Genomic DNA, 14967 nt, shown 5'->3' on the forward strand with positions numbered 1-14967 from the left:
GGATTTCCTTCCTATAGTAACAGTGGTGGCAGGCGGGGGGTGGGGGGCTTCAGAGACTCCCCTGTGTGTCGGACTTGAAAGTTTCTGTTTCTGTGAACTTTACATCAAACGGTCGTAGCCTGCCGCTCGGCCCTTTGAAGTGGCAAAAGGAGTGGGGGCATCAGGGCTGAATACAGTCCTTTGCCTCGACATGTTCCGGTTCAAAACTAAATCTGCCACCGTGCAGAAACAGCTCAGCTAAAGGTCTGCTGATAATGGCACCAGATGAAGGTGGAGAACTGATCTCCGTCACCTTTTCTGTCACATACTGGACCATCTATAGACGCTCTGCAGTGTAACTCCACACATGGCTGTGTAGACTCCTCGCTCTCTCCTCGCGTCAAACCCTTTCAACACTGCTGCTCAAATAAAACCCAACGTTTAGATTTGTATTCATATCCAATACACACTTTCTTTTCTTTTTGCGGAGCTGCACCATTGTTTGAAGTTTTTGTTAACTTCCAGTTTCCATACTAGCTGTTTCATTATCTATCTATCTATCTGTCTATCTATCCATCCATCCATCCATCCATCCATCCATCTATCTATCTATCTGTCTGTCTGTCTGTCTGTCTGTCTGTCTGTCTGTCTGTCTGTCTGTCTGTCTGTCTGTCTGTCTGTCCGTCCGTCCGTCCGTCCGTCCGTCCGTCCGTCCGTCCGTCCGTCCGTCCGTCCGTCCGTCCGTCCGTCCGTCCGTCCGTCCGTCCGTCCATCCATCCATCCATCCATCCATCCATCCATCCATCCATCCATCCATCCATCTATCTATCTATCTATCTATCTATCTATCTATCTATCTATCTATCTGTCTGTCTATCTATTCATTGTGGCCATTTTAAAAAGCTGCATTCATTAAATTAATTAAATGATCAGGGCTGAAATTCAGTTTTAGTGAAGTTTGGGGCTTTTGATAAATGTACATCCAGTCAGCAATAATATGTGCTGGTAATTTAATTACCACATATAATTTTTATTACAGTAATGCTGGTAATGTCTTCAGTTTGGTTTATGTAATTCAGACAACTTCACAGGTCAACTTAGGCTTTTACTGTGTATTTGCTTTGTGATATTTTCCAGATAAATGTTGTGTTGATATAAATGTTGTTTTAATCATACGAACAATATGACAGTTTGTACGGAATAGAATGGAATGATAACACACCTTTTCTAAAAGAAAAAAAATCTACTCAAGCAACCTCATGACATCTGATGAATGTTATTTTAATGTACTGCATGAGAGCTTCAGTACAGTAGCAGCTCAGCCAGTCCTGGTATAACTGGTTGTACAAGCTTCACCACAACTTTCTGGACAAGGTTTTATTACCAGAGTGGCACCATATTGTCGCCATTCATTTCTATTTTCAATGGAAATTACTTTGTATAACCAGGCTTTTCTGCAGTTATGAGTATTTTTTTTCAAGTATTGATTTTGACTTAAGTAGCCTCCATCTTAAACAATATATGTTTATCACTTTTGAAATCATCACAATTATTCTTATTATAGGTATGAGTCCACACATTGATATTGTGACCTGTTTTAATAGCTAAAATAGACGTTTATTTTTCAAACAGAATATTACTTTTATCTACCACTTCTTTACTTGTATTAATGCCATTACAGTAAATGATGCTGTGTCAAGAATAACATCACCATGGCACTTTCACAGAGAAATACTTGCTCACGTGGAATAGTTAGATTTCTGTTGGGTTAAGAAACATGAAAAAAGAATGGGATTGAACAGAGAAGGTGAGCAAAAATCTTTTACATTAACAAATCTTTAAAAAAAAAATTCTAAATACAGGTTAATTGCATTGGCTGGCTCTAGTATTGCATAAAACTGTTCAAAGTAACTACTTTTCCTTGAGTAGTTGTAATGACTGTGCTTCTACGTGTTAACCAAGTACAATATGGGCAATGCAACATCAGTACACGTGTTCAGAGGGAAGCTAAAGTTTAACATACTCCACCATTTGTCATGACTTGGCACTCTTTCCTTCCGTGGACAACTCGCCCACAAAACTGCAACCCTGGACAACTCATGTGGTTCCTGGACATCTTGTTCACAACTAGCTTTTTCAGCATTATGGATTTGAATGATTTCAAAGTATATTTGACACATTTGGAAAGATTATTAAGTATATTTGCCAAAAAAACATGCTTGTGTATTAAGGTCGATCATATTGTGTATTTTTAGCATCTTTGATATCGCAAACAGAGAATTTGTTGGAGCTTACGTAATAATAATCAGCTTGAGTGATAAGTCTAGTGGTTTTCTTCTGGAGTAAACACATTTGAATCAGTGTTTGTTTTATAATTATTTCCCCATATTTCTACACCATAACTCAGATATGGAAGAATGAGGGAGTTATATAATAAGTTGAGTGACATTTGATCTAAAACTGATCTGAATTTACACTTAGAACTTATAAGAATATGTAAAAGTACAGTGTACAGGATTTATTTTCTCAAAAACATTCAGAAATCTCTTCCAGGGACGAGTCGTCCTCCCGTCAACGTCTCCAGCCTGTGAAGCGTCGGGCAGTAGGACCACGCGGACTCCTCAGACACGGGGGGCGGGCTCCGGGTTCCCCGTGCAGCTCCGTCCACTGACGTTGGCCACCGCCGCACATCAAACAGCCTGCATTCATAAAAACAGAGGAAAAAAAAGAAGATCCATCTGACAAGCAGCGTCCACTGGAAGCTGCCTCACTGCTCTTTGCGCTCAGAACCTGGTGAGAAAAAAACAAACAAACAAACAAGCAAACAAACAAAAAAACTACTCCAAGGAACAGAATGGCCAAAAGTGAGCGGCAGAGGAGAAGTTTGAAGAGTGAGGAATTCTTCTTTGACTCCGATGCGTCCCTCCTGGACCAGCAGGATTTCGAGATGTCCAGTTGTCCTTTCAATGACGTCTTCATCTCCCAAGACTCCGACATGGAGCAGATCAACACTTTTCTCAAAAACGTGCAAGTTTTGCTGGAGGCTGCTCGGTTTCTTGAGAGCGCCGAGAGGAAGGATGGAAGTGAGTTTATTTGTGCTGCGTTTCATCCTATTTTCTTTTCTATTTACGTCTGAATTGCATGGGGGGGGGGGCAAGACCAAGACCAAGACCAAGACCAAGACCAAGACCAAGACCAAGACCAAGACTTCATTGCCAACAGACTCAGACAACAAAGGGCTGAGTTCATCAACTCAGCGCCACTGCGCGCAATAAGCACGGACAATGACGCGGCACCTCAATGATACAAGCATGAAAATGCAAGCGTTTGGGTTTTTCTGGACTATTTATAGTTGTATTTCTATTTCTGTGCGTTGAGCAATTTCGCTTCGCACTGCCACAGCCTCCTCCACATGTTTTAATTCTCTTCGTCATACACACGAGGCAGTATGACAAGGGGATTCGGTGTGTGGGTTGATTGCTGGCGACCGATCCGGTATCATAAATGTGAGCACATTGCAGCGTCCTCCAACTCCGTTCAGGATGATGTCATTGTGCCCCCGCAGGCTCCGTGGAAAAAAACCGCAAAACTTTGTGGATAAAACGGTTTGTGCGCAACCGACCCGTGTGACTTTTCAGAATATACATACCTGACCCTGCTGTTTAATTTGCTTGCCTGTTATCGTGTATTAACTTGACAACTGATGGTATGAACTCCCGTGTGCTTTGCATTATGGCCTTGCAGGTGGATTTTTGAAATGCGTTATTAAAATCGCCCACTGAACATGTAGAAGTGGTGCTTTATTTACAGTCCGATTAAAAAGGCTGCTGGTTTTTTTTTTTTTTTTTGTACTTTTCTCAAACATATAGGTCTCTGCAGAGATCCTGTTCGTGTGTTCATGCGCGCTGCGAATCTGATGTTAATCCCTCAGTCTGTCGCGATGAGTCGTTGTCACGTCGTCTCCAGAACGTGGGAATTCTGCACACATCGCGGTCCTTTCCTCGATTGTTTGCTTCCTGCTTTCTGGGGGCGTGGCGCGTGGGGCTCCACATGGCGCCAAGCTCTTCTGGGATTGGTCCGGCGCGAGCTCAACCCTCGAAGCCTGTCAGAGGCTTCCACCAATCAGGCCGCTGCTTGATTGTGACGTCACGTGTTGCTGGGCATGGCTTCGGGGGTCCAATACCCGCCCACGTTCCCGTTGAAGCATGGGAGATGTAGGAGACAGGAGAGAGCGCTGCATGACATCAGAATCCGATATTTATGTATTTAGTGTGTTTAGGAAAAAAAATCAAAAACAAATTGCGAGTGAGTCCAGGTAGAGTGTTGCAGTTTTAGCTGGAGATGTCTCCAGTACCATGTGACTCTAAACTGGATAAAATGAGATATAAGAAGGATATGTTGAATGTTATATTTACCTGTCGTAACGCTGAAACAATACACTAAAGTGCTTTGCAAATCAATGGGCGACTTAGAGTAGTTACATTTGGGGAAAATTGGGACAAAATACTTTAAGTCATGTTAAATACTTGTGTTGGCCTGTAGAATATAGGGTTGCCCTGCAGAGGCATTGTTGTTAAATGGTGTACCTAAAGATATCAAAATAATAGACACTAAATGTTCCCATTCATAAATATGGTGCGTGTTTTACAGTTTGCGAACGGCTTCGAAGCACTCAGTTTCCCAGAAAGCACCGCGCTTCACTGGCCTCTCGCGCGCCGCGTGCCCGCCTCCCAGCTGAGCGGAGAGGTAAACAAACAGCGGAGGAGAGGAAGCGAGCAGCGGCAGGACACTTTGCTGGCTGTGGCCTTCCTCCGGGATATTTTATACTGTTTCTACCCGTTTTTAGTACCAATTTGATATCGTGTTTCCGAGAAACTTTTCATACTTTGATACACCTAGACTTTTTCTACCGCTGCAGCCTGGCGGGGTTTGGTTGGAGCTCGCTGGCTTCGAAGAACACTGGATCTCCCCCATTTCTCTATTTTCACTAAAGGTTTCTGATGACACTTTAAAATCACGTCGTGTTTTCGTGTAGGAATATCCGATGCAGCGTCTTCCTTTGCTCTGAAAACGAGCCGCTGTTTTTGCAAAGCGAACGTCGCCAGCAGCCTCGGAAAGCATGACGGCCGTTCAGCTCATAAACATCCAGCGGCTGCTGGAAGCAGCGGAATATCTAGAGAGGAGAGAAAGAGGTAAATACACAAGTGTTCCTTCAGAGGGATTCCCCGGAAAGAATCGTGATGAGGCGTTAGCGTCTTCTTCAGACTGTCGCTGAGGTTCGAGGAGGAAATGAGTCCAAACTCGTTCACGTCTAACATATTGTTTTGTTTTGTTTTGTTTTTCCTCCAACAGAGTGTGAACACGGATATGCTTCGACATTTCCTTCAAACCAGAGCACAAACTACCAGAGGCAAAGAAAATTCCGAAATAAGAAGTTTAGCAGTAACCACAATAGGTAAGTCCTGCTTTACATTCACATTGCATGCAAAAACACCAAAGCATAATTTCCCATAAAGCCAGATGACAGTATGTAAACTGTGTTTCCACGTGTGCTTGTGGTGTGGTGAGTGTTGCATGTGATTCTAGAGTACACTTGCAGACAATGGCACCACTATTGCACGTCGTTGGATAAACACGTGAGCCGTCACCTCTGGACTGCAGCTAAAACACCGCTGTGTTCCCCACAAGGAGTCTGCATAGTTTTATTAAACGTTACTGGTGTGACACCTGACCGTGTGTTTAGCTTGGGGGGGCTCTCCACCAGCTGATTGTCAAAGGGACTGCAGTGGCCAAGGTTAGGGACCGTAGTCAAAGAGTCAGCTTCAAAACGAAAAATGTAATGTGGAAGATTTTCCAGCCTTTTTGCATCTAACCAAATTACATCTGGTTAAAATGGCAGCGATCTAAATGGGGTTGATCATAGTTTTTTTTGTCCTTGACATGCACTTTGTCTGCCTTGTTGGTTGTATTTTACACTTTTTGCAAGAGCAACGTTTTGTGTCTTGCCCTAAAGAAGGGGACGCGACTATTTCTGGCTGCGTTGTTTGCAGGCATCCAAAGGTGAATATATTGTGCATCTTTCCGGAGTAGTGAGGCCGAGTGGAATCAAGTATTTAACGTTTTGTCTTTATTTCCAAGTTTGTTTGCTTACTTTTTGTGTGCATTAGTCAAAGCTGTTGGAGAGTTTTGTGGAAGCTTTAATCTTTTCGAAGATGCTGAATATGATTCTGTAGAACATGACAATCACATCTTGAGCAGCCTCAACATCAAGTCGAGCTCTTTGCTCTCACTGATGACAGCAATGAAGTGGCAAGGCTCTCCCAATATAAGCACCATATGCATTGTGTTTTCTCCTGCTGTTAGGCTGCTTACAATAATCTGCCCATTGACAATCATATCATATATGCTCCTCACTCGCTCTCTCGTTCTCTTTCTCTGAGCCTTTTAGTATTAATGTAAGAGAGGGGCACAAACAGAAACTGCACATTGCTCATCATGAGCATCGGATACTGCCTTGTTCTGCATGGCAACAGTCACAATCAGAAATATGCTACAGTCTGGGGCCCTGTTTTAACACATGATAAGTATTACTATTAAAGGAATAATTGGAGTGTCTATTGGGACATTCAATCAGACTTAAAGCAAGTTTTCACAAAGCATTTTTTACTATCTTATAACACACTAATGTGCATAATGTAAAATATCTTTAACAGCGATCAAATATGGTAACTCGGAGAGAGCATGCTGCACATGTTCTCACTCTAGAAAGACTGAGAGAAAGTACGAGTGTCATCCCGTATTGATTCTAAATTTAGTACTTAAACAATCCAGTTATTGTAATATATTGATGATAATGTGTTGATCTCCATTGCATGTCTTTGAGACAGTCATTGTCTTGTTGTGGTTCTTGTTGCTCCTGCTGCCTCAGTAGCGTGTCGAGGCTTAAACCCGAGGGGCTTATCTGACCTGTCCTCTCCTGACTGCCGTTTATAGCAGGGTTTCTTTATCTCATTGACCCACCGTGTGTGTCCATATCCATCTGTACACATATGGAGCATGCTCCACCACAGAGGGCTCCAGCTGTGTGCATGTGTGAGTGGCCTTCAGACAGTATATCATCTAGATTGCATTGTAGCCCCGCTGCATAGTATGCTATATAGTATAGAACTGTATATCGGATTCAGGAGGTGGGCGAAAGAGATTTGTGATGAAAAAACACCCATTGGAGAAGTCAGCTGGCTAAAATGGATTTCTCTGAATCAGAGTCCATCCTAAGGTGTATTCTGTATGTGTGTGACAGAGCTGCTTTAATGTCGGGCCGGGACCCGCTCCAGCTCCCAGATCGCTATCGGGATATAATCCAGGATGGCTAAACGTAGGCATGGCCCCATACTGGACTTTTTACCCCCCCTTTTTCAGTGTAGTGGCCAGTACTGTGGTGTAGTGGTGAGTACCGTCTTCTTTCGGGACGAGCTTGGATGATTGTCTGTCTTTGTGTTAGCCCTGTGACGGGCTGGCTGTTTGACCTTTGACGATGTTCGCTGGACCCTAATTTGGAAGGAGAGGATATCGGTTATGGGTTGACTGAATTAGGGTCAAATTATCTGGACATAGGTTTTGTTGTTGTTGTTGTTGCAAAACACTCATATTGTTCAATGACTACAGTTAACATATTCATGCAATTCTTGAAACCAAAATGATTAGAAATCAAATTAAAAAAACACCATTGTCGAGCAAATAAAACTAAAATTCTGGTAAAACATTCAGAGCTTAGAAAAGGTTAGGAAGTGTGATGTCGGCTGCCAAGCAGAACAGAGGCAGTGACATTAACTGGTGCAAATATTCACACCAAAGTCCTTTTAAAAGTCCAAGTTGAACTTTTTGGTGATATTAAAGGAGAGTCTAAACGGAGCAGATATGATTGTTTAGATCTACTGAGTTTTGTGATTTTAGTACAGCTGACTGGTGAATTCAGTGCCAGCACAGTCATTTCTGACTGCTGCATGGATGTAGAATTTGTAAGTTGAGCCTTGTGGAGAGCAGGCGTGAGAACGCAGGTTTGTGGAACCGGCCTGTGCCAGCCTTGCTCGGTGTTTTGCTGTGTTAGCAGCAGCTACTCGTCCTGGTCAAAGACCCTGTCGCGTTCAAATACTCTGCCACAGTTGACTTAACATCCACTCTTGCATATGCAACTACATGAGCGGTAATGCATTTTAATGTCGACGTGTGGTGTTTTTATTGGTGTAAATAATTAAGTTTGAAGAAATAATTTTCTCTGAAGCAGGGGCCGTTTTTAAAGACTCAGCTGCAGCTTTTGAAAATTGTCAGTTCCTTTGCTCCATTATGTTGTGGTCCCCGAGACGGGAAAACAGCCCTTGAAGTATCATGGAGGGAAAGAAATCTTGTCTCCCTTCACTATGTTGCCACACTAAGACTCTCTGGGACCAGCTGATTCACTTTACATTATTAACAGAGCAATGAACCCTGGACACACACACACACACACACACACACACACACACACACACACACACACACACACACACACAGTGTGAACTTAAGTGTTGGTGGTGTCACACACATTCCCCTACAGTTCAGCTGTGCATTATTGAGGAAGGGGCTGCAGATTGGTCTTTCTGGACGTCACGTTGACATTTGACATCCACTGGATGTGGAATCGGTTTTGTTTGGGATTGATTCATAAATCCATAAATCAAATTTGACATGTCAATTCCCTTCTGCTTGGTAGTCTGTGTTTTCTCAGCTCATATGCTTCATTATCTAATTACAACAGATTTTACCCCCGTAGGGTGCTTCGGTTTGTGTTTATGTTTCTAGAAAAAGACATGATCTGTCTTCTTTTGCCCAAATAAATATCTCTGTCATTGATAATGTCTGTATTCTGTTTTTTCTCAGGTCCACACACAATGAGCTGGAAAAGAATAGGTGAGTTGGCTTTATATTTTGTCTAAACACACACACACACACACACACACACACACACACACCTCCAGCCCTGCTTTCATTTGTGTGCCACAAGGTTTTTGACCTCCTTCAAGTAAACATAACGGGTCAAAGTGAAAGTGAAGGGTGGCCTGGTTGTGGACGGGACGTTTTTCCGGCGTTCCTCTCTGTCACGCACACATTTTGTATTTCTTTTTTATGAAATGTGTGTTTTTCCACAGTTATGTGGCTCAAATGGTTGTTTTTCCTTGGTGGCTTTCTCATCGTTTGTCGAAGCCTGTAAGTGCATCCCCTGTTTACCCACAATGGCCGGACACATAAAAAGTGTGCATAAATCCTCAGCTGCTCGCTTCACTTGATAGTCTGCCATGACAAACCATTACTGTTGAAGTACGTCTGGAGGCAGGACTGGGCGCTGGCAAGGCGAAGAACCATTGTTTGCTTTGGAGCAGAGATCTCTTTTCATTGGTGTGTTCTAGTGCTTCCAGGGTTGATCAGCTTGATCACTTCACCATAAATGTGTTCAGAGGCTTTCCCAGCCTGAACAGGAATCTCCATTAGTGACTGTCACCTTAGCTCTCTCTCCTCAATGCTCGTCTGCAGACGTGTGTGCACATGACTGTGGCCATGCTCCACTCTGGGCTCACTCCCTTAACGTTCCAGAACGTCCCGTAACCATCCCGGAAATATCTCCTCTTCTGCTTCCCGCCGCTCTCCACCTTTCCGAAAGTAGTTTGGCTTTCATTTCAGAACTTTTGAGCCATCTGGCTGTCTTTATTCACTGTTAATTTGTGATTGTTCAGATGTGCAGACGGAGGATCTCCTGCGCAGTCGGCAGCACTCGGTGCGTGCGCTCACAAATCTTGGGCTGCAGTGGAGCTGCAGTGGAGCTGCAGTGGAGCCTGCGTAAAGGGGCGGATGACGATTTTGACGTCATGGCGCGTTGCGCACACGTACATCGTGGACAGTATGTTAAGGCCTTCAGAAGTGGTGCATTCAGCAAGACCCGGGGTTGCTATGGTTTACCACTCGTCCTCTGAAGGGAGCAGGAGCAGGGCTCTTAGACGCCTTATCAGATTGAGTTCACCACCCACATAGTGTGCTGGCTGGTGTTTATGCTTCAAGAGTCGAGCTTGTTTGGGAGGGTTTCCTCTGACACCATGGCTAGATTTTTAGGATTTATGGTAAATAGGAGTAAAAAAAAAACCCCAACAATTGAGCCTTCTTTCCATTTCATTATCTCTAAATCTCTAAATGCGTGGCTACACTGAAAGGATGTGGGAGGCTGGATCCATTCAATGTAATTACATATCACCTCGGCCTGTTTCTCTCGTCGTCCTCCTGGCAGCCTCTTCTGAAAGGATGGGAACATTGGAAGGAGAGCCGTCCAGAGAGTTAAATATAGACGAGGGTTGATGTGTCATCTTGGTGCTCATGTGTAGAGCCACACAGGGCCAGCCGGTCGGTGACTGGCCTCGGCACATCGCAGCTCCAATGCGGGTTGTTTTTGTTTTTTCTTTTTTTTTTAAGTGTTCCACCCACACAAATACGTTTCAAAAAAAGGTGCCAGCTCTGTTGTTTGTTCCCACAACGCAGTGTGAAGGCTGTTTTCGTCACTTCTTCCACGCTGGTGTAGCGGGAGTGTAGCCTGTGTCTCTGGCCATTTACGGCACATCGTCATATCTGCCAATCAGCGCCGGGACAGAAGGGATCAGTACGAACTCCTTTTCTCGGCTGTGGCATACTATTGAGCTGCGGTCACTGCAAAGTTATGAGCCATTAGATCATTTAAATAAGTGGTTGAATAATACCTCACACATCATCAAATTATTGAGCAAGGCGTATAAAGAAATGGGTTTTACCCACTCATTAGTGTATTTCACAGAACGAGTTTCTAATGTGCGTGTTTTCAATCCCGTTATTTTTTACAACTTGGAGTGAGACTTGTATCCTCTCTCCTCTTTTTCCTGGCTCACCCACAGAGATGTGCCTGAGAGCAGATCAGGGCGGGAACGGGCCGTCCTGTACCATGCTACGTACCGACACCCTGTTTTTGCTTCAAGCTCATTTTTGTTTTCACCTGGACACATCAATGTTGTTGCTTTGTAGGTGACGAGTACAAAGCTAAGCACCGTCTGGCTCAGCAAAGAAAGAGGGTAAAAATTGAAATGGTAATCCATTTTTTTTAGAAGCGCATTAAAAGTCAGAATCATTTATAATCCTCCTTTTTTGCCAGCAGCTAATCCAATTCCCTTTAAGCACATGCCCTACTGTAAGTTATATGTATCGGGCATACTTGTTCAGCCGAGTGTGTCGGGCTTATGCCGTGATTCTACAACGGCTCTCGTTCCATTTCAGCAGATTTCCAAAATCTCATAAATTGGAGGCATCTCCTTTATGTTCCAGGCTTTTTTCCCCCCGACACTTATCAACACTCTTCTGTATGAGCAGCCGGCGAGACACTTCACCCTGCATGGCTACCGCAGGTCTTGATAACCCCTGTGACGTGGAGGCCAGTGGTGGCTGCAGAGGCCTCAGGGAGGAGATGAAAGGCACAGAGAGAGGAAACAAAAAACCCCACATTCCAGACGCCTCTACAGTGAGACCAGATATCATAGAGGCTCTGGTGCTTTGATCATAAACCTCCAAACGGCCTTGCTTGACGTACACCCTCTAAGCAGGTTTTAACAGTAAAAAGCTTGTCTGCTCGTGGGTCGCTGTTCCACCTTCTTTGATCTCACAGCCTCCTCTATATTCGTCATTTTCTTTGATAGTAAATTCTCCAGCTGCGGTAAGCGGTTGGTCACAAAGTGGATGTTTATGACATTAAATGACTGAGTTTAATCTGCAGATGTTTTAACAGCTTCCATACATTTTAAGTCACGTCTCTATTTATTGATGATCAATATAGAAAGGCTTTTACTTGCCACAATAAATCCACCCGACTCACCACTTATCATTTTAGTTCCTACAGTGCTGAGACATATATATTAATATAATGTTTGTTGAGGCTAAGCTTAGAATACTTGCAGGACGTATTTCCCCTGGTGCCTTCAGAACAGTAGCTTTTCCGCTTGATTCTTTAGGAGTGAAGCTGGTCAAATAGTGCAGGTGTTAAACAACTGTTCGTGTGTGCTCCAGCAATATTAATTAGGAAAACACTTTGTGATTAGACTCGTCCTTGGGAGGCAAGTTAGAAGAACTGGTGCGGCCCTAATTTGTTGAGGCTCAGCAGCACTATCTCCTGGTGTGACTTTGGATTTTATGTGTGAAAGAGAAGTGGTTTGTTTCTCCTGCTATGCAGCATATGAGGTGGTTTGATTGTATAATGCATTTCTATAAAAAGACTTTTTGTGTTGCTCAGACCTAAAAATGAATATCACCACAAGGTTATCACATCTTTTAGTTTGTTCATACTGTAGCGAGGACGAGAGGCTTTTATATTTCCCTATTCTTTGCAAGCAGTGGGCTATAAAGTCTTTGGCTGCTCATCCAACCCCAAGGCTCCAACAACAGCAAACATGAATAAGCTTGGTTTTTTTTGTTTTTTTGCTGTACTGACGCTCCTTGAAGAAAGCAACGCTGGCTCACCAATCTTTGTGTTGTCCGCCCAGTGAGTGCAGCCTCTTCTCAGGCTCTGCTGCAGGCCTAACTGGGACCATTTGTTCAGACCAACGTGACGACTTGTAAGCTTTTCTTGGCTCAGAAAAGCAGCTTAAGGGACTTGATCTTTGGTCTGGTGAGCCCAGCTAGAGTGCATGCACACGTGCTGCACCATTTCACCTCCTCTTTCTCTCCGGCCACCAGGCCCTCGCTCTTGAACGCTCCGCTCGGCTCGGCTTAGCTACCGCCGGTGTCAGGGGACCAGGAAGTCATTGACAAGCTGATGGGATGAGTGGAGGGATTGGTCAAACACACCTGACGAAGAGAAGCACGCAAGCCTGACCTACTCTCCCACTGTGGGAGCATTGGAAGTATTTCCGTCCTGTAATTAACACAGTGAGACATTACCCTGTATCGGGGGGAATGTATATACAGTATGTACGCACCGGCCTCTGTTGGCAAGCAGATGGTAGGCGACGTAAGCCCTTCTCCTGTATGGACCAGTGTGGCAGGTGCACAGTTTGTTTGTCTCGGTTCAAAGTGAAAGTACCCGGTTTAAGCTGCGTCTCCACGAGATGCACGCTTTACCAAGCCAAGATGTCACTTTCCCACCTGCACCAGGTTGAGTGGCTCATTTCATGTTGAGGCAGAACACACTGGAATCAAGCTTCGTTGGTTTACCTTTCAATCTCACCTGTCTGCTGGTTGCCAGGCGTCTGACGTGACGACGTTTTTGGAGATTGATATCCTCAACAGTTTAGTCTCATACATCATAAGGGCAGGTTCTTACCTTTTCATATCTGAAAGCAAATGGCCCCCCTCAAAACAGGGGCTCTCGATGACGAAAACAAATATTGTAAAAATATGCATTTATGATATGTTGTAACTTAATTTTACTTCTAAAATACATTTTCAACATTTTAAACTTGTTCAATTGATCTTTCACAAAATATTGACAAAAATATGATTTTGACATGTCTCATACCAGACATCCTATGTTTTGTTTCTTCTGGAAAATGGTGTCAAATTTCAATTAGCATATCCTTCCCTGGGAGGCGTTCACCAACTCCCCATCCAGTAGAAGTGTATTTAGAGCTTAGCGTGTCTCCTCTGCACCACCTGCACTGCTGGCATGGGGAACTGCCTCAGTGTGTGTGAGCCCACACACAGGCAGTGTTTCTACTGCGGACGTCAATCACATGTAGAATATCCGCCCTCTACTTTGTAGCACATTCATCAGAAATACATCATCAGACACAAGGTATCCACAATAGCTTTTGCTCATGGTTTCACTCTGGGACGGAGCAATGGTGATGGAGAACCTGGATCACACTGCGTACTGGTGTTGTCATCTAGTGTTTATTGCTATTTCTTTCTTTTTATTTGAACAAAGAATTGGATAAACTACAGATGCATATAAAAATGGAGCATCGCCACTTATCTGCTCTGTGTGACATCAGAGGTCGTGGTTGTATTGCCCAGGAGTGCTTCCCGACACAGATGTTGTGGTGTGTAATGTGCAGGCAGGTGAGGAAGAGGCTCAACGCAGCAGGAGACGACATGTCGGCACTTGAAGGCTCATCCATCACTCACGTCTTGTCTAGCTTTTGTGACTCTTGGCTTGTCTCATCTTGGCGCCTTCATGCTGTGCCCTTATCCTGCAAAGGTACATATTTATTCACCGTTGAGTGAAATGGCAGTGGCACCAAATGTAATAAAGCTGAATGTGTACACGGGCTCAGTCACAAGGTTTCAGCTGGTAAACTCTCTGTCGTCTGACTCAAAGGTTGTTCTAGTTCTCTGCGGCGGACATGGGAGCATTCTCCATTGTTTAGTGGGTGCTCAAATTAACTTGAGGACTGTATGCTCTTACTGTGCTTCCATATCTGGTAAATGGTTCTAATCCTCCTACACATTGTGCTCAACTGGTGCCATTAGGGACACGGTGTCAGCGTTGTTGATAAGCCCACTTTGGTCCAGATGGATGAGGCTCCAGTTACATGCTGTTCCAGCAGGAAACGCTTCTTCTTTCCTTTCATCGGCAGCTTGTTACGTTTGCAGCTAAAGCAGCTTAATCTTGGAGAGCGATGAAGAAAGAAGCAGGGAAAATGAGATGCCTGTTGAAGACATAAGACCGACTCAATTAGGCTAAATGTGAATATGGCTTCTATTTTTAGTGTTCCAGCTGGGGGAAAAGGGGGAAACACCACTGGCTCCCGACCAATCAGAGGTGAACTTCTCTCCAATGAGAGTGGTGCGATGAAGAAGCAGAAAGAGAAGTCTCCACCCCTTACTCCCACAGCGACTACGTCACGTGCTTCCTCATCATCCGAGCCGACGCTGAATGTCATTATTTGCAGTTTTGTATGATGAGAACTTAAGTCTAACACCCAGAGGGTCTTCATGCAACTTAACTGGGTT

At 44.1% G+C, this 14967-nt stretch overlaps 1 protein-coding gene across 2 annotated transcripts in view; it reads left to right on the top strand.

Annotated features, from left to right (window-relative positions):
- Nucleotides 1-2728: 2728 nt before the first annotated feature.
- The window catches only part of LOC308147877 (max-interacting protein 1-like), a gene marked incomplete at its 5' end in the record, with an annotated part of 33575 nt that continues 21336 nt past the window's right edge, over nt 2729-14967 (top strand). The window contains 3 exons of one of the 2 annotated variants that reach the window (XM_080521252.1): nt 2729-3062; nt 5332-5434; nt 8896-8925. In XM_080521252.1, the coding sequence (XP_080377378.1) occupies nt 2834-3062; nt 5332-5434; nt 8896-8925 (362 nt within the window). Of the gene's footprint in view, nt 3063-5098; nt 5172-5331; nt 5435-8895; nt 8926-14967 lie in introns of those variants that run through there. The other variant, XM_080521253.1, reaches the window with a different exon arrangement.

The sequence above is a fragment of the Blennius ocellaris genome, assembly GCF_963422515.1.
Source record: "Blennius ocellaris genome assembly, contig: SCAFFOLD_190, whole genome shotgun sequence".
Classification (NCBI taxonomy): domain Eukaryota; kingdom Metazoa; phylum Chordata; class Actinopteri; order Blenniiformes; family Blenniidae; genus Blennius; species Blennius ocellaris.